The 23,543-nt window shown below is 63.2% G+C and overlaps 1 protein-coding gene across 6 annotated transcripts in view; it reads left to right on the top strand.

Annotated features, from left to right (window-relative positions):
- Nucleotides 1–22,917, top strand: part of BRD1 (bromodomain containing 1) — a 35,729-nt gene extending 12,812 nt beyond the window's left edge. Inside the window, exons 3-13 of one of the 6 annotated variants that reach the window (XM_070790593.1) lie at nucleotides 2,135–2,291; nucleotides 6,890–7,021; nucleotides 7,374–7,502; nucleotides 7,737–8,049; nucleotides 9,453–9,713; nucleotides 14,161–14,640; nucleotides 19,279–19,414; nucleotides 19,758–19,885; nucleotides 20,103–20,212; nucleotides 20,886–21,040; nucleotides 21,524–22,917. In XM_070790593.1, the coding sequence (XP_070646694.1) occupies nucleotides 2,135–2,291; nucleotides 6,890–7,021; nucleotides 7,374–7,502; nucleotides 7,737–8,049; nucleotides 9,453–9,713; nucleotides 14,161–14,640; nucleotides 19,279–19,414; nucleotides 19,758–19,885; nucleotides 20,103–20,212; nucleotides 20,886–21,040; nucleotides 21,524–21,707 (2,185 nt within the window). In that variant the 3' untranslated portion in view covers nucleotides 21,708–22,917. Of the gene's footprint in view, nucleotides 1–2,134; nucleotides 2,292–6,889; nucleotides 7,022–7,373; nucleotides 7,503–7,736; nucleotides 8,050–9,452; nucleotides 9,714–14,160; nucleotides 14,641–16,457; nucleotides 17,183–19,278; nucleotides 19,415–19,757; nucleotides 19,886–20,102; nucleotides 20,213–20,885; nucleotides 21,041–21,523 lie in introns of those variants that run through there. The other 5 variants (XM_070790594.1, XR_011566910.1, XM_070790595.1 and 2 more) reach the window with 5 other exon arrangements.
- The last annotated feature ends 626 nt before the right edge of the window (nucleotides 22,918–23,543 follow it).

Raw genomic sequence — 23,543 nt, 5'->3', positions numbered from 1 at the left:
ACCCTTCACCGTTGCAGGAGCCGAGCATGTGAGAGAGCACACGTCTGCGTGCGCTCTGTGTGTGAAGCTGCCTGCTCTTTGCTGGTCCTGAGTCAGGTGGCAGTCACAGGGTGAGGACAGGTCTCAGCAGAAGGGCGCCTGCTAGGTGCCCAGGACAGACACAGCCTCTCTGCAGAGCGGGGGCCCAGGGTCCCCAGCGCCTTCTGCTGGAGCCGTGGAGGGGCTGTGGGGATGCTCTGGCTGCCGCTGGAGCCGGCACCGTGTAACCGGGCGGGCCTGTGGACGCGCTGGGCTGGGGCTCGCTCTCTGCCCGGGCCGCTGTGCCTGGGTGGAGCTGCCCCTCGCTGGATTCCTCGGCCGCCAGAAGAGGCCCCGGGCAGGGCCATCCTGAGCGGCACTTGGCCTTCAGCCCCGAGGCTTGAGCTGCAGCCACTGCCTTAATGACGAGGAGCGTTGTGGGTTTGGACTCAGCGGAGCCAAGGAGCGTTGTGGCTCTGGACTCAGCGGAGCCGAGGGTGTCAGCACAGTTACATATGAATTAGGAATCACACTCCTCAGAAGATGTCCTTTTAAAATTCCTTTATCTCCGCCCTGAAATGTTGATGTCCTGTGTACCGGAAGGAAGCCTCCTGGTCCCATTGGAGTTTGGTCCTCAGCCTGCATTTGTTGTCTTCAGGAGGCGCGGTTCCCAGGACGGGCAGAGGCAGGGGCCAGAACCCAGCCTGGAGGGTGTGAAGCCCTTGGTGTGCCCTTGAGTGTTCTTAAAATCCTTCGAGTTTTACAGTCTCTGAAACGATGGTCTTGCCACGAGGCCTGGAGACGCTTGTGCTTACTTTTGTGACGAGGAGCTGACCCCACCCCCAGCAGCTTCTGCCTCCAGCTGTCCCATTGCTTTTTGTCTGGCGGGGACCGGGGCCCCCTGAGAGGAGCCATCCTGCAGGGCTGCTCCCACCTGGGGGAGGTTGGTGCGTGAGCATGCGTGGCTTAGGGTGGGGGATACCCGGGATCCCTGGACGCGTGAGCTGAGGGCTCAGAGGAAGGGACACCCGGGGTCCCTGGACGCGTGAGCTGAGGGCTTGGAGGGGGGGACACCCGGGGTCCCTGGACACATGAGCTGAGGGCTCGGAGGGGGGGATACCCAGGGTCCTTGGACGCGTGAGCTGAGGGCTCAGAATGGGGGACACCTGGGGTCCCTGGACACATGAGCTGAGGGCTCGGAGTGGGGGACACCCGGGGTCCTTGGACGCCTGAGCCGAGGGCTCGGAGGGAGGGACACCCGGGGTCCCTGGACGGATTGAGCTGAGGGCTTGGAGGGAGGGACACTCGGGGTCCTTGGATGCATGAGCTGAGGGCTTGGAGGTGGGGACACCTGGGGTCCCTGGACGCATGAGCTGAGGGCTCGGAGGAAGGGACACCCAGGGTCCTTGGACGCGTGAGCTGAGGGCTCAGAATGGGGGACACCCGGGGTCCCTGGACGCGTGAGCTGAGGGCTTGGAGGGGGGGACACCCGGGGTCCTTGGATGCCTGAGCTGAGGGCTTGGAGGGAGGGACACTGGGGGTCCTTGGATGCCTGAGCTGAGGGCTCGAAGGTGGGGACACCCGGGGTCCCTGGACGCATGAGCTGAGGGCTCGGAGGGGGGGACACCCGGGGTCCCTGGACGCATGAGCTGAGGGCTCGGAGGGGGGGACACCCGGGGTCCCTGGACGCATGAGCTGAGGGCTCGGAGGGGGGGACACCCCGGGGTCCTTGGACGCAGGAGCTGAGGGCTCCGAGGCGGGGACACCCCGGGGTCCCTGGATGCGTGAGCTGAGGGCTCGGAGGGGGGGACACCTGGGGTCCCTGGACACATGAGCTGAGGGCTCGGAGTGGGGGACACCCGGGGTCCCTGGATGCGTGAGCTGAGGGCTCGGAGCGGGGGGCACCCGGGGTCCCTGGACGCGTGAGCTGAGTGGCAGTGGCAGGTCGCGGCCCGCAGACAGACGGGGCCAGGAGGCAGGTGGTGGTGGGGGGGGGGCGGGGGACAGGCGGGGGCCGCACACGGTTTGTTAACTGTAACGCTGTTGTTTCTAGTTTCCGTGATAACGTGTCCACGTCCTGCTTCATAGCTAAACCCCGAGTTTTTCCATGTTCTAGATTAAATAGGATTGCAAATCAGGTGGCCATTCAGCGGAAGAAGCAGTTTGTCGAGCGCGCCCACAGCTACTGGCTCCTCAAGAGGCTGTCCAGGAACGGAGCCCCGCTGCTGCGCAGACTCCAGTCCAGCCTGCAGTCCCACAGGAGCTCGCAGCAGGTACGTGGCCCGCCGGGGCCGGGAGGCGGCATTCGGCCGGGGCGGCAGGCGGAGCCTCCGTCCGAGGTGCCCCTCAGCCCCGCTCTGTGCTGGCCTTTCCTGGCCCCGCCCACTGGGGGCGCGCGGGGGAGCCTCTGCCAGCTGAGCAGGGGGTGGGTGTGCCGGGGCCTCTGGCAGGGACCAGTGCGCAGGAGGGGCAGCCGGGGCGGGACGTGCGCCTTCCTCTCAGTAGCTGACGCAGGTTCACAGGCCGGCTGACGTTCAGAGTCCTTTTCTGAAAGGTGGGTTTAGGAAGGGAGACACCGACTTCATGAGCTGTCACAGATAAATGGGGCTTGGCCGCTGCTGGAGCTGAGGGCGGGCCTCAGGGCTGAGCGGACTCTGCTCTTCCCACTGCCCGCGTGCAGCAGGGCCGCCCAGCACGTTGTCCGGAAGGCTCCGTGAGCCACGATGCCCGAGGGGGTGCAGGGGTCACGGTTCCCCTGGGCTGGCGGGGACTTCCCTGGTGTGGGAGCCCTCTGCCGAGTTCCAGTCGGGCAGGGCTGCCTGGCTGGAGGCTCCCGTCGCTGGTCCCACGGCGGGTGACGGCGGCCGCCCGTTCGTTCGCGTGGTCCCCAGAGCCGCCGCTTCCCCGCTCTGTGTGCCTTCTTCCCGTGGTTCCTGTGCGAGTCCCAGGCTGTGTGCTGCCCGGCCTGGACGGAGCTCTGCCTCTTCACCTCCTTAGGCCTTCACCTCCTTAGGCCTGCAGAGCTGATGGCAGGTCATTCAGCATTGCACACACATGAATGCTCGTTTAAAAAGAGAAGCTTGGATTCTGCTATCTCTCTAATGCTTTTTGAAATCCAGAGGAGTGTGACGTTTCTGGGCGACTGTGGGGTGGGCCGTGCCCCTGACCCTCCTCTATCTCCAGGGAAGGAGGTGGCACACGGCCGCGGGGCCGCTCCCTGGACCTGCCGCTCCCGGGGTGTGACAGGCAGGTCAGGTCCCCCCGCCCGGCGGTCCTGGTGCCTGCAGTGCCGTCTGAGTCCCCTCCCCCGAGACGGGCACAGATGTGCAGGCTCACCAACACCGCCCCCCCGCCCGCTGGGGAGGCTGAGCCCCACGCACCAGGCTGGAGCCGCCCTGGACGCGTACAGAGGGGCTGACAGGGCCAGGTGCTCGGCTCCCGCCTCCTGCCGGCTCCGTGCGGCGGCAGGACTGCTGACGGCTGAGTCCTGCTGCCCGCCCTGGGGCGGGGATGCTCGTCCTGAGCCTTCTGCCCCCCTGGGCCTTTCTTGGGGAGGCCGTGTGCTCTCCTTCTCCCCACTGGACACGGGGTTCTGTCTCCGTCAGGGCTGTGTCAGGACCTGGGCCTGTGGGCTGTGAGGGCTGGCTGTGGGCTGGGGGAGCGTCCTTGGGGCTGCAGGGCTGGAACCTTGGGGACTGAGGGTGGCTGTTTGGCTTGGTGCTGCCTCAGGAGCTCCAGGAAGGAGGGCAGGGCAGAGCCCACAGGGCCTTTGGGTGCTCGGAGAGGGTGCTGGACCTTGGGGCTGGTGAGTTAGGCAGAGGGCATCTCGAGATGGGAGCAGGGAGGCCGGACGGGGCCTTTGTCCTCAGCCCGGTGACGGCGGAGCAGTGGGAGGTGCAGAGAGAGCAGAGCTGGGAGTCTGGTCTGGGGCTGGGCTGGCGTGGGGAATCGAGTGGGGAGCGGGACCTGGGCCGAGGTTGGGGTGCGTGAGGGGCCTGCCTGCACCTCAGGGGAGCACGCATTCCCAGGGTCAGCATGTGGGTTTGAGAGCAGTCATGTTCTTCTCACGTCCTGCTACGCATGGGGAATTCGTAATGACAGGAGAGTCCACGCACAGGAAACAGAAGGGCCGGTCCTCTTGGCTGAAGGAGTTGCAAGGAGCCACAGAGACTCAGACGGGAGGTGCAGCTGGGCTTGACCAGGGGCCAGTCCTGCCTCGGTGGTGGTGAGCTCAGTGGTGCAGCCTGTGTGGGCAGGGCCACGGGTTGGGGGTCTGCCTGCCCCCCGCCAGCCTGGCATGGCCGGGAGCTCCCTATCGCGGGCTAGGTGGGAGGGCTGCACTACCTCTGGCTTCCCACCCATCCTAGTGAAAGTTGGCTTTTGGGGGCAACCCGTTCATGTTCCACATGGACTGTCGAACGCTTGGTGTGATTTTGATGATTTTTGAAACTTGAAAAATGTTTGGTATCAGAGTTTAACCTGACTCACTAGTCTGTGTGTCTGGGCATCTGCCCTGAGCTGGGCCCTGGGAGAGGCTAGGTGCAGCCCTTCTCTCTCATGGCAGACCTTCCAGTCAGGGACGGACGGACAGATGGGATGAGCTGGGCTGGACGGGATGAGGCGCTGCGGTTGCTGGGCGCTCCTGGCCCCTGCCTCCTTGGTGGTCTGGCCCCTCGGTGGTCTCTCCTGGGCCCATGGAACCCTGGCCTCTGTAGGTTCCCGTGGTGGTTCCATCCTGCAGAGCAGGCTGGGGGCCTGCTGGGCGTGAGGGTGCGGCTCCTGTCCCACCCGCCCTCGAGTGCTCACGTCCGCCAGATCCCCCTGATGCGTCCTGTGGTGGGAGGGCGTCCCCCATTCGCTTTCCGGGGGCTTTCGGACAGCTGGTTGTCCTGCTGAGCTGGGGCAGGGCCTCTTGCTGTCCGCACTGCTGCTGCTGCTGGTTCGGCGGGGCGGGGCGGGGCGGCCGTGCCTCAGCGTCTCCCACCCTTGCTCGTGTCCTGGGAGTCGGCCTGGTGTGCGGGGTCCTCACGCTGCAGAGCTGGTCTGCTCTGTCCGCAGCTGGGGTGCTGGTCTGACCCAGTTGGTGTTGACCTTGTGGGGTGAGGGGGTTCTGTCCGTCTCACTTCTAGGCACTGGGTGTGTTCCCCTCCTTCCACGGGTGAACGATGGCTGGGTTGCAGTCTTCTCAGAGCTCTCTTGATAGCTGTTTGAAACCAGAAATGACTGTGGTACTCCCCCAGTATATGCAGCCTTCCAGGATTGGTTTCACGTAGCAATTAAAGTGGAGAAGGCAATGGCACCCCACTCCAGTACTCTTGCCTGGAAAATCCCATGGATGGAGAAGCCTGGTAGGCTGCAGTCCATGGGGTCACTGAGAGTCGGACACGACTGAGTGACTTCACTTTCACTTTTCCCTTTCATGCATTGGAGAAGGAAATGGCAACCCACTCCAGTGTTCTTGCCTGGAGAATCCCAGGGACAGGGGAGCCTGCTGGGCTGCCAGACGTCTATGGGGTCGCACAGAGTCGGACACGACTGAAGCGACTTAGCAGCAGCAGCAGCATCAATTAAAGACTGCTCATGTGGAGTCAGAAAGGCAGGCCCTTCTGTACACAAGAGGCGTGGGGCTTGGTCACGTCCTCCCTGCAGCTTCCTGCTTGGCGGGGGCACTGTGTCGGAGGCAGGGCCTGTGGTCTTGCAGCCAGTGGTCGGCACAGCAGGTGGGCATCGGGTTTCTGGGGACTTAATGCTGTCCTCTGTCTCATGTGGGGCACCACATGAGCTGATATTTTCAGTGTCTGTTTCAAACTGACGAACAAGATCATTTCAGATGCTCTCGGGGAATTTGGTTTTCTGAACCCATTGTTTAATGTATTTACTGGCCTTGTTTAAACAGCTGATGTTACTGTTAACTCCTGTTTGATGCCTGAGAATTTCAAATAACGTAAAAACAAGCCGGTGATTGGAATCCAGTAGAGCTGGAGGATGCCGGTGGAGGGGAGGCTCAGGCCCGGCTCAGTCCCTGCGCCCGGCCTCCTGGGTGGGCCCTTCTGCTGCCTTCCCCAGTAAAGCGAGAGGGGCCTTGCAACTCTGGCCACGGGTTTTTCGCCTTCAGACCCTGAGGTCCTGGAACGCAGCGTCAGCCTTAGGGTCGATCCTCTCAGAGCAGAGTGCTTCCTGCTGCCAGGGTTCAGGGTTTGCACTGGGATAGGGGTTGGGGGCCGCGGACGCAGCCACATGGCTGTGCTGTTACAGCTCACTCCGGATGGGGTGGGCCCCAAGGGGCAGAAGAGGCTGAGGAGAGAAGAGGGCCTGAGGCTTGTGCGGAGCGTTCTGGAAAGCGGTGCCTGCGCCGCTGCAGCCGGAGCAGGTCCATGGTGGCAGCGGCGGCAGGGAAGGGGAGCCTCGTGCGTGAGGTCGGACTCGGCTTCCGGGTGGCCTTGACCGGGAGGGCCCCAGACTCCCGCCTGGAGGCTTAGTGGGGGTTGTGGGAGGAGCTGTGGTGGGATAGTCTTCAGGTGTGCTGAGCGGCCAGCAGGTGCGGCGGTGGGAGGGTGGGCCCCGGGAGCTGGGGGCAGGCAGCCCTGAGCCCCTCCAGGAGGCTCTGAGGACCCCAGGCCCTGGGCAGAGCTCGGGGAGGGAGGGGAGCGAGGCCGGGGATGCGGGCACTGGCGGTGGGGTGCAGGCGGAAGCGCTGGGCGCCCTGGCCGCGCGCTCTCCCTGCCCGGCCCCACCCCTCGCCGCAGCGCTGGCCTGGAGATGAACCAGCTACAGGCGAGCTTGTCCCGGGAGGAGGCGAGGGGCTGAGCCGCGGAGCCCTCCCCTTGCGTGTCTGTGTCAGGGACAAGGTCGACTCCATTCTTCTTCTCAGAGAGAGAACGACGAGGAGATTCAAGCTGCCAAAGAGAAGCTCAAGTACTGGCAGCGGCTGCGGCATGACTTGGAGCGCGCGCGCCTGCTCATCGAGCTTCTGCGCAAGCGCGAGAAGCTCAAGCGGGAGCAGGTGAGGCTGCGGGAGCGGGGCGCCCTGGGAAGGGGCGGGGCGCCCTGGGAAGGGGCAGCTTGCGCTCGGCCCCGCAGTCCTTGCCCCAGCTTCCTCTGAGTGGTCCTCTCTGGTGAGGGGTGCTGGTGGCTTTAGGGGTGATACCCATCTCTGCCGTGAAGAAGACTGGCTGGGGTGGGATCGTGGTGGTGTCCAGCGGGTCCCAGGAGGTGTGAGCAGGAGGAGGGTACCGTTTGCGCCTTTAATGTGGACCTCCGTTGGCCCCTGGACGGTGCTGCGCCCTCGAGGTGGGAGGTGGCTCCTCAGAGGGAGTGTCCCCTCGGGCGCTGAGCCCTGGTGCCCTGGCCCCCAGGTGAAGGTGGAGCAGATGGCCTTGGAGCTGCGGCTGACCCCGCTCACTGTGCTGCTGCGCTCGGTGCTGGACCAGCTGCAGGAGAAGGACCCGGCCCGCATATTCGCCCAGCCAGTGAGCCTGAAGGAGGTAGGTGTCCTGGCCTCCTGTGCCGGCCTCCCTCGGGTCTGCAGTGGCCCAGGGGATGTGGAACGACCCCTCCCAGTGCGTGCGTGTCTGGCCAGAGGACCTGGGCTGCCCCGCGGTGCTGCGTGAGCCTGGAGTGCGCCTGTGTGTGTGTGTGTACATGACGGGTGTCCTGGTTATGTGGAGTGTGTGACTCTGGTCGTGTCTGTAAACAGTTGCTTTGTTCCCTGAAATCAGGTCCCGGATTATCTGGATCACATCAAACGCCCCATGGACTTTGCCACAATGCGGAAGCGGCTAGAAGCACAGGGGTACCGGACACTCAGGGAGCTGGAAGAGGACTTTGACCTCATCGTGGACAACTGCATGAAGTACAACGCCAAGGACACGGTGTTCTACCGGGCCGCCGTGCGGCTGCGCGACCAGGGCGGTGTGGTGCTCAGGCAGGCCCGGCGCCAGGCGGACAGTGTCGGCTTCGACGAGGCCTCGGGGATGCACCTGCCCGAGCGGCCGCCCCCAGCCCCCCGGCGGCCTTTCTCCTGGGACGAGGGTGAGCACGGCCATCCAGGAGCGGGTGGGGGGGCATTTTCCCTGATGCTGGAGTGCAGGCTCAGGAGGCGGGATGCGAGCTGCACGCTGGCTTGAGGTTTCCTAGGAGCCTCGTGAGGACTTGTGTTCACGTCGTATCTTCAACCTAGTATGCCTGAGTATGGTGATTTTAATGTGTAAGTGACACAGGAATCATAGAGGGTCGCTTTCACTGGCTTCTTCTCTGTTTGCCGTGTGGCGTGTATCTTACACTCAGCACATCTCTGCTGAGAGCATCCACGTTTCAGGTGCCCACTTGAGAGACACATGAGCCGTGGCCCGAGTGGGACAGCAGGTCGCCCTGATACAGACCAGGGAGCAGTGTCGCTCGGGCCGTGTGCTCAGGTGGGCCTGGGGGCCTGTGAGGACGTCCTGTGGCAGAGGAAGCCCCTGGCGAGGGAGTAGGGAACAGGTGCAGGCCCTCCCTGCTGGGGTCTGCCTACCTCACGAGGCGGCCTCCAGAGGGACGTCCTGTGTGCGCTGGCTCTCCCAGGTCCTATCCCCTCCCCCACCTGAGCGCTCGGGGTCGGGAAGGGGCGCCAGCCGTGCAGGAAACAGCCGGGCGCGTCACTGTGAGTCTCTGCATCCATTTCCGCGCCCAGGTTTTCACGAAGGATGGACTGGGGCGAGAAGCGCACTTGTGTCCCCTCTGCGTTTGGGCGGCCCCGGGCCCCTCCCCACGGTGTCCTCTGCCCGAGGGCAGGCCAGATGCTACAAGGCTTTCGGATGAGATAGGATTTCTTGCTGTGAGCCTTCCCATCTGTGGCGTCCTGTTAGGACGCGCTGTTACTCGATTCCCTGCACTGGCTTCTTGCTCTTCTCGTAATGAGGTGGGCGCTTTAGGGAGAGGTTTGCCGGTGGAGCAAGGGCGTCTCCTTGACTGATGGCCGCGCTGCCGTGCTTTTTGTCCCAGGTCTGTCTGCAGGGGGTTCTGTAGACTCCTTTAGTTTCTTAGCCGCCTCTCACTGACTCAGGGTAGTCACTTTATACGTTTTGGTGTTTGGCTGAAATTGAGAATTCGTTAAGGATTTTTCTTATAAATATGCCCCAAACACAGGATTACCTGTGAACTTTGCAGCCCAGTTAAAAAAAGCCACATAGCCACCTGGGACTGTGACTTGGGCTCAGACGCACTGGCCCCGAGCTGGCACCCCTGGCTGGTCTGGACCTCTTTCCGGCCCTTCTTTGCCTGGGCACCTGGTCTCGGTGGGAGAGCTCAGCGTCCCCGGGCGCGGCCCCGGCCCCCGTGTCTGCCAGTGGCACCCAGCCAGCAGGCGCCATGCGAGGCGGGCCCTGGGGCCCCTGGTGAGGGTCTCAGGTGGGCGGCGCCCATGTGGCGGCTGATGGCCGTGTCTCTGCCTCCAGTGGACAGGTTGCTGAACCCGGCCAACAGGGCCCACATGGTCCTGGAGGAGCAGCTGAGGGAGCTGCTGGACATGCTGGACCTCACGTGCGCCATGAAGTCCAGCGGGTCGCGGAGCAAGCGGGCCAAGCTGCTGAAGAAGGAGATTGCTGTCCTGCGGAGCAAGCTGAGCCAGCAGCACAGCCAGCCCCCGGCCGTGGAGTCAGGTACTGCAGGCTCGGAAGAGGACGGTGCTCCGCGGGGGCAGGAGGCCGCGGAGGAAGGTAAGCGCTCGGAGACGCTCCGGGCTGAGGCCGGGGTCTCGTCCTGTCTGCGCCGAGTTTGGCCACTTAAAAACGTTGGGGGTGAAATGAGATTTGTTTCTCGAGCGCGGTTCAGGTTGTCCACAGCCTTGCAGGGCGGTTGGAGGGTGAAGGGTCGGTGTGCCGGCAGGCACGGCCGCGTGCTGGGGCGGGAACGTGGAGCAGAGTCTCCCAGCAGGTGCCGGGTAACCCGGCAAGGCTGCTCGGGGGGAGGACTGTCTCAGCCCCCCTCCCAGGGCGTGTAAGGTAGCAGGGCCCTCCAGTGGCCCCATGCCCCTGTGGGTGGGACGCGCGCCGTGGGGGCCCCTCCCTGGGGACAGCCCCGGGCTCAGCCTGGGCTCCTGGAGGTGCCCTTCAGGTGCCCTTCGGGCGGGTGGAGGGTCCCCCCCTTCTGCCCTTCTCGCCTCACTTGGGACTTGGGTGTTTCAGGCAGCAGCACAGGCCGTGGGGTCAGGCTCCCTCCCTGCACGGCTCTTAGCAGCTGTGTGTGGTTTTTCTGAATTTTTACCACTTTGTCCAAATAAGAACAACAAAGCGGTTCATGAAAGGACGTCGAAAGCCGTCCTGCTGCTCACCCTTTGAACAGGGCCGTGGCCTCTGCGGGTGTGTGCTGGCCTGCGGCCCTGCCGTATTCTGCGGTGATGCCGTGACTCTGTGGTGCCTGTGGGCGGGTGGGCTGCTCTGGTCCAGTGGTGTCCTGGGGTCCAGCTGCCTGAGGAGCAGCGGGTAGGACCTGGATCCCTAAGCTTTCTCTGTTGGGAGAAGGTGGCCGTGTGGTGGGGCGGGGCCCCTCGTGGTGCCCTCTGCCTGGGGGGCCGTGTGCCAGCTGCAGGCTCTGGAGTGTCCCTGCTCGGGGGCGGGACTCACGCTTGGACGGTAGAGTCCAGGGCCTCCCTGCCATCAGCACACTGGCCCTGCCTGTGGGTTTGGTTCCTAGTAGCCCTTCTCCCGGGGGCCTTTGGCAGCCGGGTCTCGCTGGACTCCTTGGCTGTGCTCCCCTGTGCCCTCGGGGTTCTCAGGGTGCAGGGCGGCCCCTCCTGCCAGCCACCTCTGCTGCCCCCGCTGCCCCTCAGGGTGAGGGCGTGCGTCTCCCTTCTTGGGGGAGAACGGGTCACCAGGTTGGTTTACTATCCACAGAGCAGCTTCTCTGAGCTCTCCCGCTATGCGGGTGTCCCTGCGGGCCCCTCATGCTGCTTCTGGGGCTGGGCCCACGTTAGAGGAAGCCAGCACAGTGGTCTGAGTGGGGCCGGCTGGAAGGGACGTGTGGGAGGAGCAGTGTGGTGGAGGTGGCTGGCCAGCGGCACGGGTGGGGGTGCCCCCTGTGAGGCGACAGACATCAGCGCTGGGGGTGTCTGTGAACAGTGGTCGGTGCAGACCGCGGAGACGGCCGCGTGTGAAGGACTGCAGGAACATGCTTGGGAACACGGTCCTGGGACGGAAATCACGCAGTATCGTCCATCACACCTGAAAGGGCAGTGGTTTCTCAACGTCTTAGTTGTCATTTGATGCTCACGGGGTTTCCCCTGGAAACCCTGATGAGGAGATGTGGGGCAGGCCGGAGGGGTGGCAGCTGGGACCTTCCCATGGTCAGCGGGGAGCCTTGCAGGCAGGTCTTCAGTTTCCAGGTTGGTTTTCTTGAGCAGTGGGGGCCCAAACAGTCAGGAGGGCGTGGCCGTGGGCCTCAAGGGGGTGTCTGCCTCCCGCTGCCACACTGCGGTCTAGTCTCAGGGTGAGGCTCTGTCTTCGCGGCTCAGGACTGGGTCCTCTCCCTCCCCAGAGGGGTAGGGGCTGCCGGGACCACTGCAGCTGAGGCTGGATGACGAGGTCACGCTCGAGTTGGGTGGGGGGCACCCTGACTCGGGAGAGACGGCGGCACGGTGTCGAGTGAGGCGCCAGGCCGGGTCCCTGGTCCATGTGTAGCTTTGGTTTGGAAGCATCTCATGGGAGGTCAGTGCCCGGGGCATGGATGGTGGCGTGGGGTGCCCTGGGCAGGGCCCATGCTGATCTGTGCGTCGTGAGTTCCCTCAAGTGGGACTCCAGATGCCAGGTTTCACGCTGGTGCGTCCTGAGGCTCTGCGTTCGTTTATGCCGCGAACACGTCATTTATTCCAGATGTTCCCGGAATGTTTCTCCCGAGCAGCTGAGTGGTGTGTTAGCAACCAGTGACCGCGGGGATGGTTAGTCTAGTGTGTCGACCCCTAGGGCAGGCCCCAGAGCCAGTGACCGCAGGGAAGTCGGTCTCGTGTGTGGTCCCTGAGGGCAGACCCCCGAGCCAGGGACCGCGGGGAAGTCAGTCTAGTGTGTGGTCCCCGAGGGCAGACCCCCGAGCCAGGGACCACGGGGAAGTCAGTCTAGTGTGTCAACCCCAAGGGCTGGCCCCAGAGCCAGTGACCGCGGGGAGGTCGGTCTAGTGTGTCGACCCCGAGGGCAGGCCCCAGAGCCAGTGACTGCGGGGAGGTCGGTCTAGTGTGTCGACCCCGAGGGCAGGCCCCAGCGTCCCTGGCCAGCACCTGCTCTGTGGGCCGCCAGATGGCGGGCACAGTTCTGTCTGTTCCCGCCTGACGGATGAGAACACCGAGGCTTGGAGTCCGCGGCCCATGAGGGGCCCACAGCTGGTGGGGTGATGGTTTGCACTGGGTCACCTGAGCACCTTCTGCCGTGATCCCCGCCATCTGTGAGGCTGTGGACACCCGGGATACGTCTGTGAGCCGCGCTGGCAAACTCAGAGCCCTGAGCCATAGCGTCATCTTCGGGAGGAGGAGCGAGGCGCCCCTAAGACGAGCCCCCCTCGTGGCTGGTGCAGGCAGTGTGGGCACAGTGGGTGCCGCCGGGTTCAGGGCCTGTGTGCTGGGGGCAGCTGCCCTGGCAGGAGTGCCCAGGCCTGGGGTGGGGCGGCCATCGTCTTGGCCCGCTGCCGAGTAGGGGCCTTGGGAGGGGCGTCCTCCACGGAGGGAGGGGTGTCCTCCATGGAGGGCGGGGCGGCTCCAGGGCAGTGCGGGTCCCCTGCCCAGGTGGAGGCAGAGGCAGATGCCGGCAGCTCGGGTATCAGGTCAGCACGAGAGCCCCTGTGGGGCCCCAGGTTGAGGGGAGAGGAGGCCTCTCTGGGGAACGAGGGGGGCCTGCTCCCAGGGAGCGTCCAGTGCTCACTCTGCCCGCCTGCAGCTCCCCAACGGGTCAGTGTCCCTCACAGCCACGGGCAGCGGGTGGGAGCTTCGTCACCAGTCACCAGCCACACGCCGTCAGCAGGACTCGAGCCCTGCCAGCTGCACACGTGTTTCCAGTTTGCACGTGTGTTTGCACTGACGTTTCTAACGGCTTTGGTCAAGGAAAGGCTTTCTCTTCGTTTTCCGAGCCGTGTCACGAGCCTTCATAGGCTCGAGTGGCGTCTGAAAGCTCTGGGCGGAGCCTGACCGCTGCCGCCCTCCTGGGCGCCAAGCCTGGCTGGCCCATCTCACTATCAGTGGGGAGAATTCACAAAACGTGCTCCGAGACATAAGTGAACCTTGGAAGTCGTGTAGCTTTTCACTTTCAAAATGACTTCGAGTTGAAAACTTTAACATTGTGCTGTTTCAGATAGATGTGGGGAGGTTTGCAGGCTTCGTCCACTAGAGACGACTTTGTGGCCGTGTGTGCTGCGCAGTCACTTCCTCTGTGTTGCACGTCTTGATGCCAGCCTCAGCCTCGATTGGAGGAAAACCTCAGTGGCTTATCCCAGAGGACGTGCCCAGCCCGTCCTCCAAGGACAGGTCTCTCCAGCTACCCAGGGCCCGGGGCTAATGCACTGGCTCTCAGGCGTCTTGTTTTGTAATTTCTAAAAGCCTTTCTAAAGAGGCTAAGATAGTCGTTGTCCAAAGATTATGTTTTTATCTTTCAAGTCAGATTTAAAATAACGAGCTTGGATTGTAACGTTTCTGAAGGCGGCACGGTCTGAGAGCCGATGGGGGGCTTCCCTGGCGCGTTTGCAGCCACTCACGGCTCCGTTTTTTGACATCAACTTAGAATGCCCTGGTCAGAAATCAGATTCACATGCTTGTTTCCTTCTGTTTGCTAACCTTGTGGACCAGGTCAGGACTGTGGGAATGCCCGCTTAGACCCCCTTAGTTACGTGACATATTTTTCTTCCTCAAGGTAAGTGACTGTCGATTGCAGCGACTGTCATGAACTCGAATGGTGTCTTGGGCTGGCGCATGTGCGGTGGTCTCAGGAGCCTCTGACCCTGGGTGCAGGTGCCGGCCGGGCGTCAGGGGCGCGCACAGTGTGGCCGTGGCTGCTTGCAGACAGTTATGTGTGATGCTGTGTTTCCTTGACTGAATTAGTGTTTTGGTGGACTTCACAATTATAGTAAGTTTTATGATAGCTTTGAATAATTATCAGCTTTCAAAAATCACTTTATTTATAATTTTTTCAGGAGATAAATCTCCCCCTAAACTTGAACCATCAGATGCATTACCTCTTCCTTCAAACTCGGAGCCTAACTCAGAACCACCAACCCTCAACCCAGTAGAACTCCACCCAGAGCAGAGTAAACTGTCCAAAAGAGTCACATTTGGTAATGAGTCACATAGCACTTGCACTCAGAGCGCGCTGCTAAGCGGACACTCTCCAGAGCCCACCCTCGCCCGTAGTGGTGCTGCGCCGGGGGCGGAGCCATCGAGCGATGTAAACAGACGCACTTCTGTTCTCTTCTGCAAATCGAAAAGTGTAAGCCCCCCAAAGTCTGCCAAGAACACTGAAACCCAGCCAACTTCTCCTCAGCTAGGGACCAAAACCTTTTTGTCTGTAGTCCTTCCGAGGTTGGAGACTCTTCTGCAGCCAAGAAAAAGGTCGCGGAGCACCTGCGGCGACTCTGAGGTGGAGGAGGGGTCCCCGGGAAAGCGCCTGGACACAGGTAAATAGCGCCACCCGTGCGCCCCCAGTCCCGGGCGGAGTCGGGTGGGGGCGCCTCCAGGGCCGGCGTTTGCCCTTTGCGTCCACGGGAGGAGACAGACGCTGTTTCTTTTGGAGAAGCACCCAGTCGCAGGCCTGACGTGGCAGCACCTCAGGGTGGCCGAGGGCTGGGGTCGGCCTGGCCTGGGGGCCCTGCTGGTCCCTTCCGGGGAGTCTGGGCCCGGGAGGCTCCCGACTGGCGGGCGCGTGGGTGCCGGGCGGCGGGCCCCTCTTCTGAAGCCTGCGGGCCCGGGTGGACGCGGCGTGCCGTCCGCCTGTGCTCTGTCCTGTGTGGCTTGGTTGGGTCACGTGCACTGAGCCGTCTGCTGCTAAGGTAGTGCGAATGTGCTTCTGGTTTATCACGAAGCTCTCGTGGCTGAGGTCTGTCTGGTGAACTCCCGTCCGCGTGCCTGCGCTCCTCAGGAGCCCCCGGGCTGTGTTTACACCGGGCACCTTCGCGCCCCTGTGCTCAGCCTGCGCTGAACCCCAGCCCTCCCGGCGGAGGCACGGGGTTTCCGTGTGGGTAAACTAGCGGTGGGTCACCCTCGCATCCGCTCCACCGTGGCTGTGCTGCGGGTGTCTATGGAGATGTGCTGGCTGCGGACCAGAGCCGTGGCGTGAGCTGTCGGTGCGTCGGTCACAGCCACGCAGAGAAGTGCGTCCTCCCTTCTGCTGCTTGGATTTGAGCCGCAGCGCAGGTTCGCGGGGTGGGTGGGTGCCCAGCTTTCACGGAGGTGTGTCTCCTGTGCCTTGATGGATAGACCGGTCTTCTTGTCGCCAGAGTAAACTTGTGCCCATTAATTAGTTCTATTAGATAATACACTTTCCAGTAAGCACAGTGCTTTGTTTTGATGAGCTGATAGCAAGTGGGTAATTGTTGATGCGTTGTTGGGACTCTGAGCTCTGGGCTGCGTTAGTGCCCAGGACCCAGGTTCAGATGGGTCCCTTCGTGGCGGGGCCTTTCTCAGCTAGGCTTAGTGGGAGGCGCTCCGCTGGGTTTTCTGTTGCTAGGATTCTCCTAGCAGGCCCCCTGCTGCCGGGAGGCGAGTCGGACACCGCCCTGTGGGTCTCCGGCTGCTGGACTTTTGGGGCCTCTGGGCTCCCTCCCAAGATGTCTCTGTGGAAACCACGTCACTTCTTTGCTGCCACCCCTGAGCCAAGGACGCTGCAGGTTCTCGGGTGGTGGCAGCTCTGGAAGGCGGTTCTGGAGGCCTTGCGAGTGGGCTGGGTGTGTTGGAGGTGCCGGCCCTGTGGCCCGGCTCAGGCAGAGCCCTTTCTTCCTCTCCAGACAGCGGTGTCTTCCGTCTTCCACGCGCGGTTTGTCCTGAGGGTTTGCTTGGCACCAACCGGCCTGGTCCCCGGTCCTGGTGTGGCCTCACCCGGGCGTCTGGCGGGGCTCCGTGGCTCCAAGCCACAGACTTTGCGGTCTCAGGATATGGGCATTCGCAGCCTTGCAGTTTTCCCAGAGAGCCGTTTTGTGCCTCGTAGGAAGTCCTCGGCGTCCACTGCACGCGGCAAGGCCTCCTCCTTCCGGACACGCGGGCCTCTCGCTGCAGGTGCCCCGGGGGTCATCGCGTTGGCTGTTGGTCCCAGAGCCACGTCTCCGGGGCCCGTGCTGTCTGACTGCTTCCTCTGTGCCCGCCGACTCTTGGCCCAGGCCGGGCTCCGAGCTGTCAGCCCCTCCTGTCGCGACACCTGCCACGTGGCTCCTGGCATGCGCGCTGCTCAGGGAGCGTCTGGCCTTCAGTCAGACTAAACGGCTGTTTCGCTGTTTTCCAGGTCCTCGTTTTAGCTACTAACATGCGGGCTAACTCACTCTTTGGACCCTAACTGTTCTCTCTCGCTCACCTTGGACGGGAGAAGCGGAAGGACCCCTCATCCTTGCGTGTCACCCGGTCCTTGTGGATGGCATTGGAAGCGCCACACAAAGCCCACACACAGCACCTGGAGGAGCCAGGCCGCCTACCCCGCCCGCCCCGTCAGGTGTTCGGCCGCCCGCAGGCGCTCAAGCTGGCTGGGACGTCGCGTGGCCTCCCTGCGCCCGGGGTGGCCGTGCAGAGCGAAGCCTTGGGCTGAGGCGCCCTCAGAGCCACTGCCTCCACAGGCGACTGACGTGGACAGACCTGGCCTGTGCTCGGCCGGCCCCGGACTGGCTCTGGAGGACCTGGGGTGGAGCTGGGGCCGGCGCAGGAAGGACCGCGCTGCCCAGCCGCGTGGCGTCAGCGCCTCCGCCCTCGCTGTCTGCTGTTGGTGCTGGCCCCTGGCGTCTGCCGCCCCTGCTTCTCCGGTGCCTTGGTCGCCCCCGGGTCCCCGGGATGCACGGCTCTGTCTCTGTCACCACGCCAAATGCCTGCTGCCGGGAGTGGACGTCCTGTCCCCTGGCGTGGGCATCCGCTGACGGGGGACCCGCTGGCCTTCCTGCTGCTGCGTCTTCTTGGAGCTGGTCTGGGCACGAGCAGGGAGTCGGGATCCTACTTGCTGTGCATCTGTGTTTTCATTGAAAGGTGGAGAAACAACCCCAAATGCAGCTCCATCGCAACACTGAAAATAAAAGCTTGTAACCAAAACAGAGGCTGGCTGCGGCCCCTGCTGCCCCGCGCGTGCCCGGCGGGCTGTGGCGTGTGGGCCTGGTGCCCAGCGCACCTGTGGGAGCCTCTAGGGGCCTCCTGTCCCCGTGGTGTGAGGGTTCAGGACGCTTGCTGTGGCCCCGCCGACCGGCGTCTTGACTTGGGCCAGGGCTCCCCACTCGGCGTGTCAGTCTCTGGGATGGAGAAGGGGGTTTGAGATCCTGGGTGCCTCTGTCATCCGAGGCTTTGGCTCTGATTCCCAGGGAACCTGGGGGCTTTGGCCTGTCCCCAAAGCCACTTTTGACTGGGCCCTGACCTGACTCCTGGTGTTTCAAAGGGACCCTGTGCGAGCTCCTGCCCAGTGTCACTTCAGGCCCCGCGAGGTCTCTGGGCGGCGTGGGGCAGCTGGCAGAGCCTGGCCCTGCTCCAGCCCCGGGCCTCATGCCCTTGGGCTTGTGTGCCGCTCAGCGGGTAGCATGTGGAGGACTGCTTGACTCGCTCGTCACCCCGGGTGGGCGTGTCCCCAGCTGCCCCCGGGCCCTCTCTCCCTGGTGTCGCTCGTCACCAAGTGTGGGCATGGGCAGGGCTGTCGGCGCCGTCTCCCCGGGATGTGCTCAGGGTCCTGGGGCTGGCCCGTCTCCCCCTTTTCCCGCCCTCTGTCGGCCTTGGGAGGGCGGCTCCCGCCTCCCGCCGTGTGCTGGGGCCGCAGACGGCAGGCCCCGTTGACCCCTCACCGAGCCCTTCCCAGGCGCCGGGTGCCTGTGGGGGTGAGGCTGCCCGTCACCCTCTCGGGGTCCTCCTCTCCGCCAGCAAAGGCAGCTGAGCGGCTTGGAGGGCGGGGGGAGGCGGCCCCCAGCTCTGGTTCCGTGGCTGAGCACCCTTGGCCCTGCTGTCCCTGAGGGCGTGTCTGGGCCTGGCCCCGCGTTGGTCTGTCTGGGGGCTTCCTGGGGGTGTGGGTGGGGTCTCAGAGCTCCCTTTGCAGGGCTTTTGCCCGGGGACCTGGCCCCTGGGCTGAGACGAGACACGTGCTTTCTCTGGGTGGTTTGGTCCAGGTTCCAAAAATGAGTGTAACACCCCTGATTACCTGTGGCTGCTACTTATAAGTAAATAAGACTTGGTAGGAGAGAGAGAGTGCCAGGCCTGGGGTGCGTCCGGCAGAGCCGCAGCCTCCTGACCGGCTCACTGTGGGCGGGGCAGCAGAAAGCGCGCTGTCTTCCTGCATCTTTGAGGCTGTCTGGTAAAGGGTCTCCATGTCTCCTTTTATTTACAGAGAAGTATGTACAGCAGATGAGAAAACCAGTAATCAGCCAGTTCCTTCAAAACATTTTTAAAGAAATAGATTTTTAGATTTTTGAAGCATGAGGAATGGGATTCTTTTGGGGGAAAAGGCACCTCCCCCCTGCAGCCGTCGCCCAGAGGGGCCGGGCCGGGCCGGGCCGGGCCGGGCGTCGCTGGACACGCCTCGGGCTCCTGGCACCTCGTGACCCGGCGGGTGGGGCGCTTGGTCTCCTCCCTGCCTCCTGCTGGCGTGGACTTCTGGGGCAGGACCTGAGGTTGGCTCTGAGGTCCTCCTCGACCTGCGGCCTGATGCCGTGGGCCTGTGGGCCGCTTGCTCTTCGGGCCTCCTGGCCTCCTGTGTGCTGTGGCAGGCTCGGTGTGAGTGGCTTCCAGACACAAGGGTCCCACGCGGACCAGACGCTTGTGTTGGGTCTCAGGCTCTGGAGGGCTGGGGACCCTGCTCGTGCTTTGTCTTGGAAGAAGATGTTCCTTCGCTGGGGACGTGCAGATCCCCTGGAAGCCTACCCAACCCCCACCCCGCAGGCTCAGGGCCTCGGTCAGTGGGACGGGAGCGTCCAGGAAGGAATAGCCGGTGTCTCTTTGCCTTCGTGGGATCTGTGTTTCCACTCAGTTCCCCCCTTCCTTGCGTCTCCTTGTACTGGGCGCGTGGGTGTGGGTTGCAGGGTGCGTTTGTCTGTGTTGTCCCGATTTAGAGAGCTGGTGAGCTCAGGGCTGCACGCACACTTGTTTTTCAGGTCTCACCAATGGCTTTGGGGCCGCGCGGGGCGAGCAGGAGCTGGGCGGTGCCCCGGGGAGGACCGCCGCGCCACGCCGCCGCTGCGCCTCCGAGTCCAGCATCTCCTCCAGCAGCAGCCCGCTCTGCGACGCCAGGTGGGCCCCGGGTGTGCCTGCTCCCCGCCACCCGCTCTGTGGAGCTCACAGTGGGGAAGGCACCGTGTGAGAGCTGAGCACAGCTTGCGGACGAACAGGCCGCGTCCATACGGGCTTCCCAGCCTGGTTTGTCGCGGCGATGGCTGGGAGCCCCTGGCGTCCTGTGGTTAGGACCTGGCACTCTCATTGCCTGGCCCAGGCTGGTCCTTGGTTGGGAAACTGAGATCCCACGTGGTGGAGCCAAAAAAAAGTGGCTGTAGCCCACACCGCCTCCCCTGAACAACCCCCACGCCGGGCACCCGTGCGCTCTGGGTGCTGACAGTCTGTCCGCTTCCCCCTGAAGCTTCAGCGCACCGAAGTGCGGCCGCGGCAAGCCGGCCCTGGTCCGCAGGCACACGCTGGAGGGCCGCAGCGAGCTGATATCCTGCATCGAGAACGGGAACTATGCCAAGGCAGCGCGCATTGCTGCTGGTGAGTGTGTGCCCACCAGCCCTGCGCGCAGCGGGAGGTGCCGGAACCCCGAGGCCCAGGGCTGCGGAGCGGGGCGGGGCGCAGCTGCAGAGGACTCCGACACCACGCTGGGCCACCCAAGTCCCCCGGTCCTGGTGTCCAGGTGATCTTAGGTGCGCGGCCCAGCGGGTCCTGAGGGCCCTGCCGTGACTCCCCTCTCCCCCACTCTTCTCCCCAGAGGTCGGGCAGAACAGCATGTGGATATCCACCGACGCGGCCGCCTCCGTCCTCGAGCCCCTGAAGGTCGTGTGGGCCAAGTGCAGTGGCTACCCCTCGTACCCGGCCCTGGTGAGTGCGGTGGGCGGGTCAGGGTGTGCAGGCACCCAGCCTCGGGGCCGCGTCCCCCGCTCCTGGGCCTGGGGCCACCCCAGCAGCGCTTGGACAGGTGTCCTGGGAGACCCCACGTGGAGTCGGGGTCTCAGGGTGTTGGGCAGTCAGGGTATCAGGGAGTCGGGGAGTCGGGGTGTGGGGTTCTCAGAGTTGGAGTCTTGGAGTCGGGGTCTCAGGGAGTGGGGGTGTCGGGGTGTGGGCATCTCAGAGTTGGGGTCTCAGGGTGTTGGGGAGTCCGGGTCTCAGGGTCGGGGTCTCATGGTGTCGGGGTGTCAGGGTGTGGGTGTCTCAGAGTTGGGGTCTCAGGGTGTTGGGGAGTCAGGGTGTCAGGGTCGGGGTGTGGGGGTCTCGGGGTCGGGGTCTCAGGGTGTTGGGGTATCAGGGTCTTGGGGTCAGGGTGTGGGGGTCTTGGGGTCAGGGTCTTACGGTGTTGGGGAGTCAGGGTGTCGGGGTCGGGGTCTCGGTGTTGGGGAGTTGGGGTGTTGGGGTCGGGGTGTGGGGGTCTCGGGGTCAGGGTCTCACGGTGTCGGGGTGTCAGGGTCTCGGGGTCGGGTGTGCCTGGCGTCCCTTCCCGCCCACCGCTCTCTGGCCGCGCAGCCTGTGCTGTGACCTCGCGCCCCGCTCTGTGCAGATCATTGATCCTAAGATGCCGCGCGTGCCTGGCCACCACAACGGGGTGACCATCCCCGCCCCGCCGCTGGACGTGCTGAAGGTCGGCGAGCACATGCAGACCAAGGCCGACGAGAAGCTCTTCCTCGTGCTCTTCTTCGACAACAAGAGGAGCTGGTGAGCGCGGCCCCGCTGAGCGCGAGCAGGCGCTCAGCCTCCCCCGTGGCGGGCGGGGATGCGGGCGCTGGGCCCCTGGGTCCACGTGCACCCTGCGGGCCCCACTCAGGCTCCCGGACCCCTGTCTCTGCAAGGGCTGCTCCTGCCGTGGCTGCACGGCCTTCTCCTCCGCAGCCCCCGCCCCGAGGCCTGTGTGAGGCCGACCACCCTGTGCGGGGCCTGCGGTGCCCCAGGTCAGTGGGGGGCGTCTTGCTGACCCTGCCTCCCCCAGCCGGCCGCCCTGCTGAGTTCCGCTGGGCAGCCCTGCCCTCCGCCGGCTGGGGAGCGGTGTGCCTGGAGGTCAGGCGGGGGCGGTGGGAGTGCCCGCAGGGCCCGCGCTCTGGGGTTCCGAGGCGCTGCCTGGGGTGTGGAGGCCGGGCGTGTGCGGGGTCGCCATGGGCAGGCGGTGCGCTCGGGCCTCACATTCTGTTTTCTTCCTCAAAGGCAGTGGCTTCCGAAGTCCAAGATGGTCCCTCTGGGCATTGACGAGACGATAGACAAGCTGAAGATGATGGAGGGCAGGAACTCGAGCATCCGCAAGGCCGTGAGGGTTGCCTTCGACCGCGCCATGAGCCACCTGAGCCGCGTGCATGGGGAGCCGGCCAGCGACCTCAGCGACATAGACTGAGGGGCGGCCGCCCAGTGTGCAGAGCTGTACATGCTGTACATTGTTCACCACTTAACTTATTCTGAGTTTTAGGGTTAGTTGAGTTCTTTCTCCCAGGGAGGGGGAGGTTTTCTTTTCCGGTTTTCTAAGACCCATCCCCATCTGGCGCCGTGACAGCGTGGGCGCATCCCGGGCGCCGCTCCATGCCCCTCACAGGGCACCGGCCGGATGCTGCTGGCGTCATTTCTTCCATCTGTAGCGCTCTCTCTCTCTCTCTTTTTTTTTAAAGACTTTTGAATGTTTAATAATTTTGTAAATCATACTCTTTACACAGAGTACCACTATTTAATAGACGGGATGTACATTTACAATGACAAATGTGTATTTTAAGAAAGAAAATGACATTATTTTGAATGGTACTTTGTGGAAAGAGGTGGAGAATAAATTTATGCCGCGTGCATCACTCGCAAATCACCAAAAACACTCCGCCGCCTCCGTGAGGGCCGGGGCGGGCCTCCCGGGCCTCCCCTGCAGCCTGGCCCACCTGCCAGCCTCCCACGGTGTGCCTCCCAGCGGGTTATTTATTGTAGAAAGTGTATTCATTTGCTTTATAATGAAAAATAAATTTGCAGAAGTATATTGATATGCATTTTTATACAGGCACATAAAAATTCAACTTGCTTTGGGAGCAGGATGTGGTTGTTGTATAAATGACTCTGGCTGTGTGTGCTTTGATTTTGTAACTTGTAATCTTTTGTTTACAATGAGGGGCTTTCTGTAACTCGTTTTAATTTAGAACACTTTGGTAGCAATAGAAACTTTGGATACGTTTTTTATGGTACATGTGATGTACATAGGATTAGTACTTTATTTTTATTTTTAAGAGGTAAAAGCATTATGTTAGGGGAAAAGGTAGGGTGGGTTTCCAAAATTGCATTTTTTATATAAAAAAAATAAAGTCAAGATTTGGACGGTGTGGCCCTTTCATTCCTGCCTCCCTAGCACGCCGAGCGGCCGGCGGCCGGGCTGGGGAGGGCGCCCCGGCCTGCGCCTGCCCCTGGCTCGTGCCCCGCCTTCATCTCTCGTGTTCTGGGGTGTCGTTATTTATTATTTCACCTAATCATATTTTTATTTTAAAATGGTAGCTTGAAACTTTAAATGTTTTTTTCTTTTCAGTTTCCATTGTTTGTAACATTTCCATAGAAACTTGAAAATAAACATCTTCCTTGGATAGCTCTGTCCCGTGTCTGACGGCCGCCTTCTCTCTGCCGGCATCCCGGGTCCCCGTGGACGGCCTGCTGGGGCTGCCTTGCCGTGGTGCGGCCTTGGCCGTGGTCCGGGGGGACGAAAGGGACAGAGCCCTCCCGCCCAGGGCTGTGCTCGTGGTGGGGTGGGGGCTCCTGCACCTCCGCTCTGGGGCTGCCCCGCCTCTCAGGGCCGCCCGCTTGGCCCTGCCCGAGTGCAGCCTGCCAGTCTGCCCAGGTTCTGTGGTGTAGGCACGGACGTTGGCATTGCCGCTGCTTGCTCTGCTGTGAGGTTCCACCGGGCGCGCCCAGCCTGGCAGCGGCTCCTCTAATGGAGGCAGCCCCAGGGAGCCCCCATCTCGGAAGCTCCCTCAGCCCAGGGCTGACGGCCTGGCCCCCGACCCTGGGCAGGGGCGTGGTGGGTGGGGCTGCTGGCGGACCCCTGCCCGGGCCGAGGGCACCTTGTGTCCTTAGCTTGGATCATGCCCCAAGGGCCCTGGGGCTCCAGGATGCAGATGTTTCACGGTTGAGAGAAAGATTTGTCCAAAGTCCAGTCTCCTGGGGCCCGACTCCAGCCTGTCCCACTCTTGCTTCCAGCTCATCTGTCTTCCCC

Source organism: Bos indicus, chromosome 5 (genome assembly GCF_029378745.1).
Source record: "Bos indicus isolate NIAB-ARS_2022 breed Sahiwal x Tharparkar chromosome 5, NIAB-ARS_B.indTharparkar_mat_pri_1.0, whole genome shotgun sequence".
Classification (NCBI taxonomy): Eukaryota; Metazoa; Chordata; class Mammalia; order Artiodactyla; family Bovidae; genus Bos; species Bos indicus.
The sequence above is the reverse complement of the archived record's forward strand: the minus strand, read 5'-3'. Positions and strand labels throughout refer to the sequence as shown.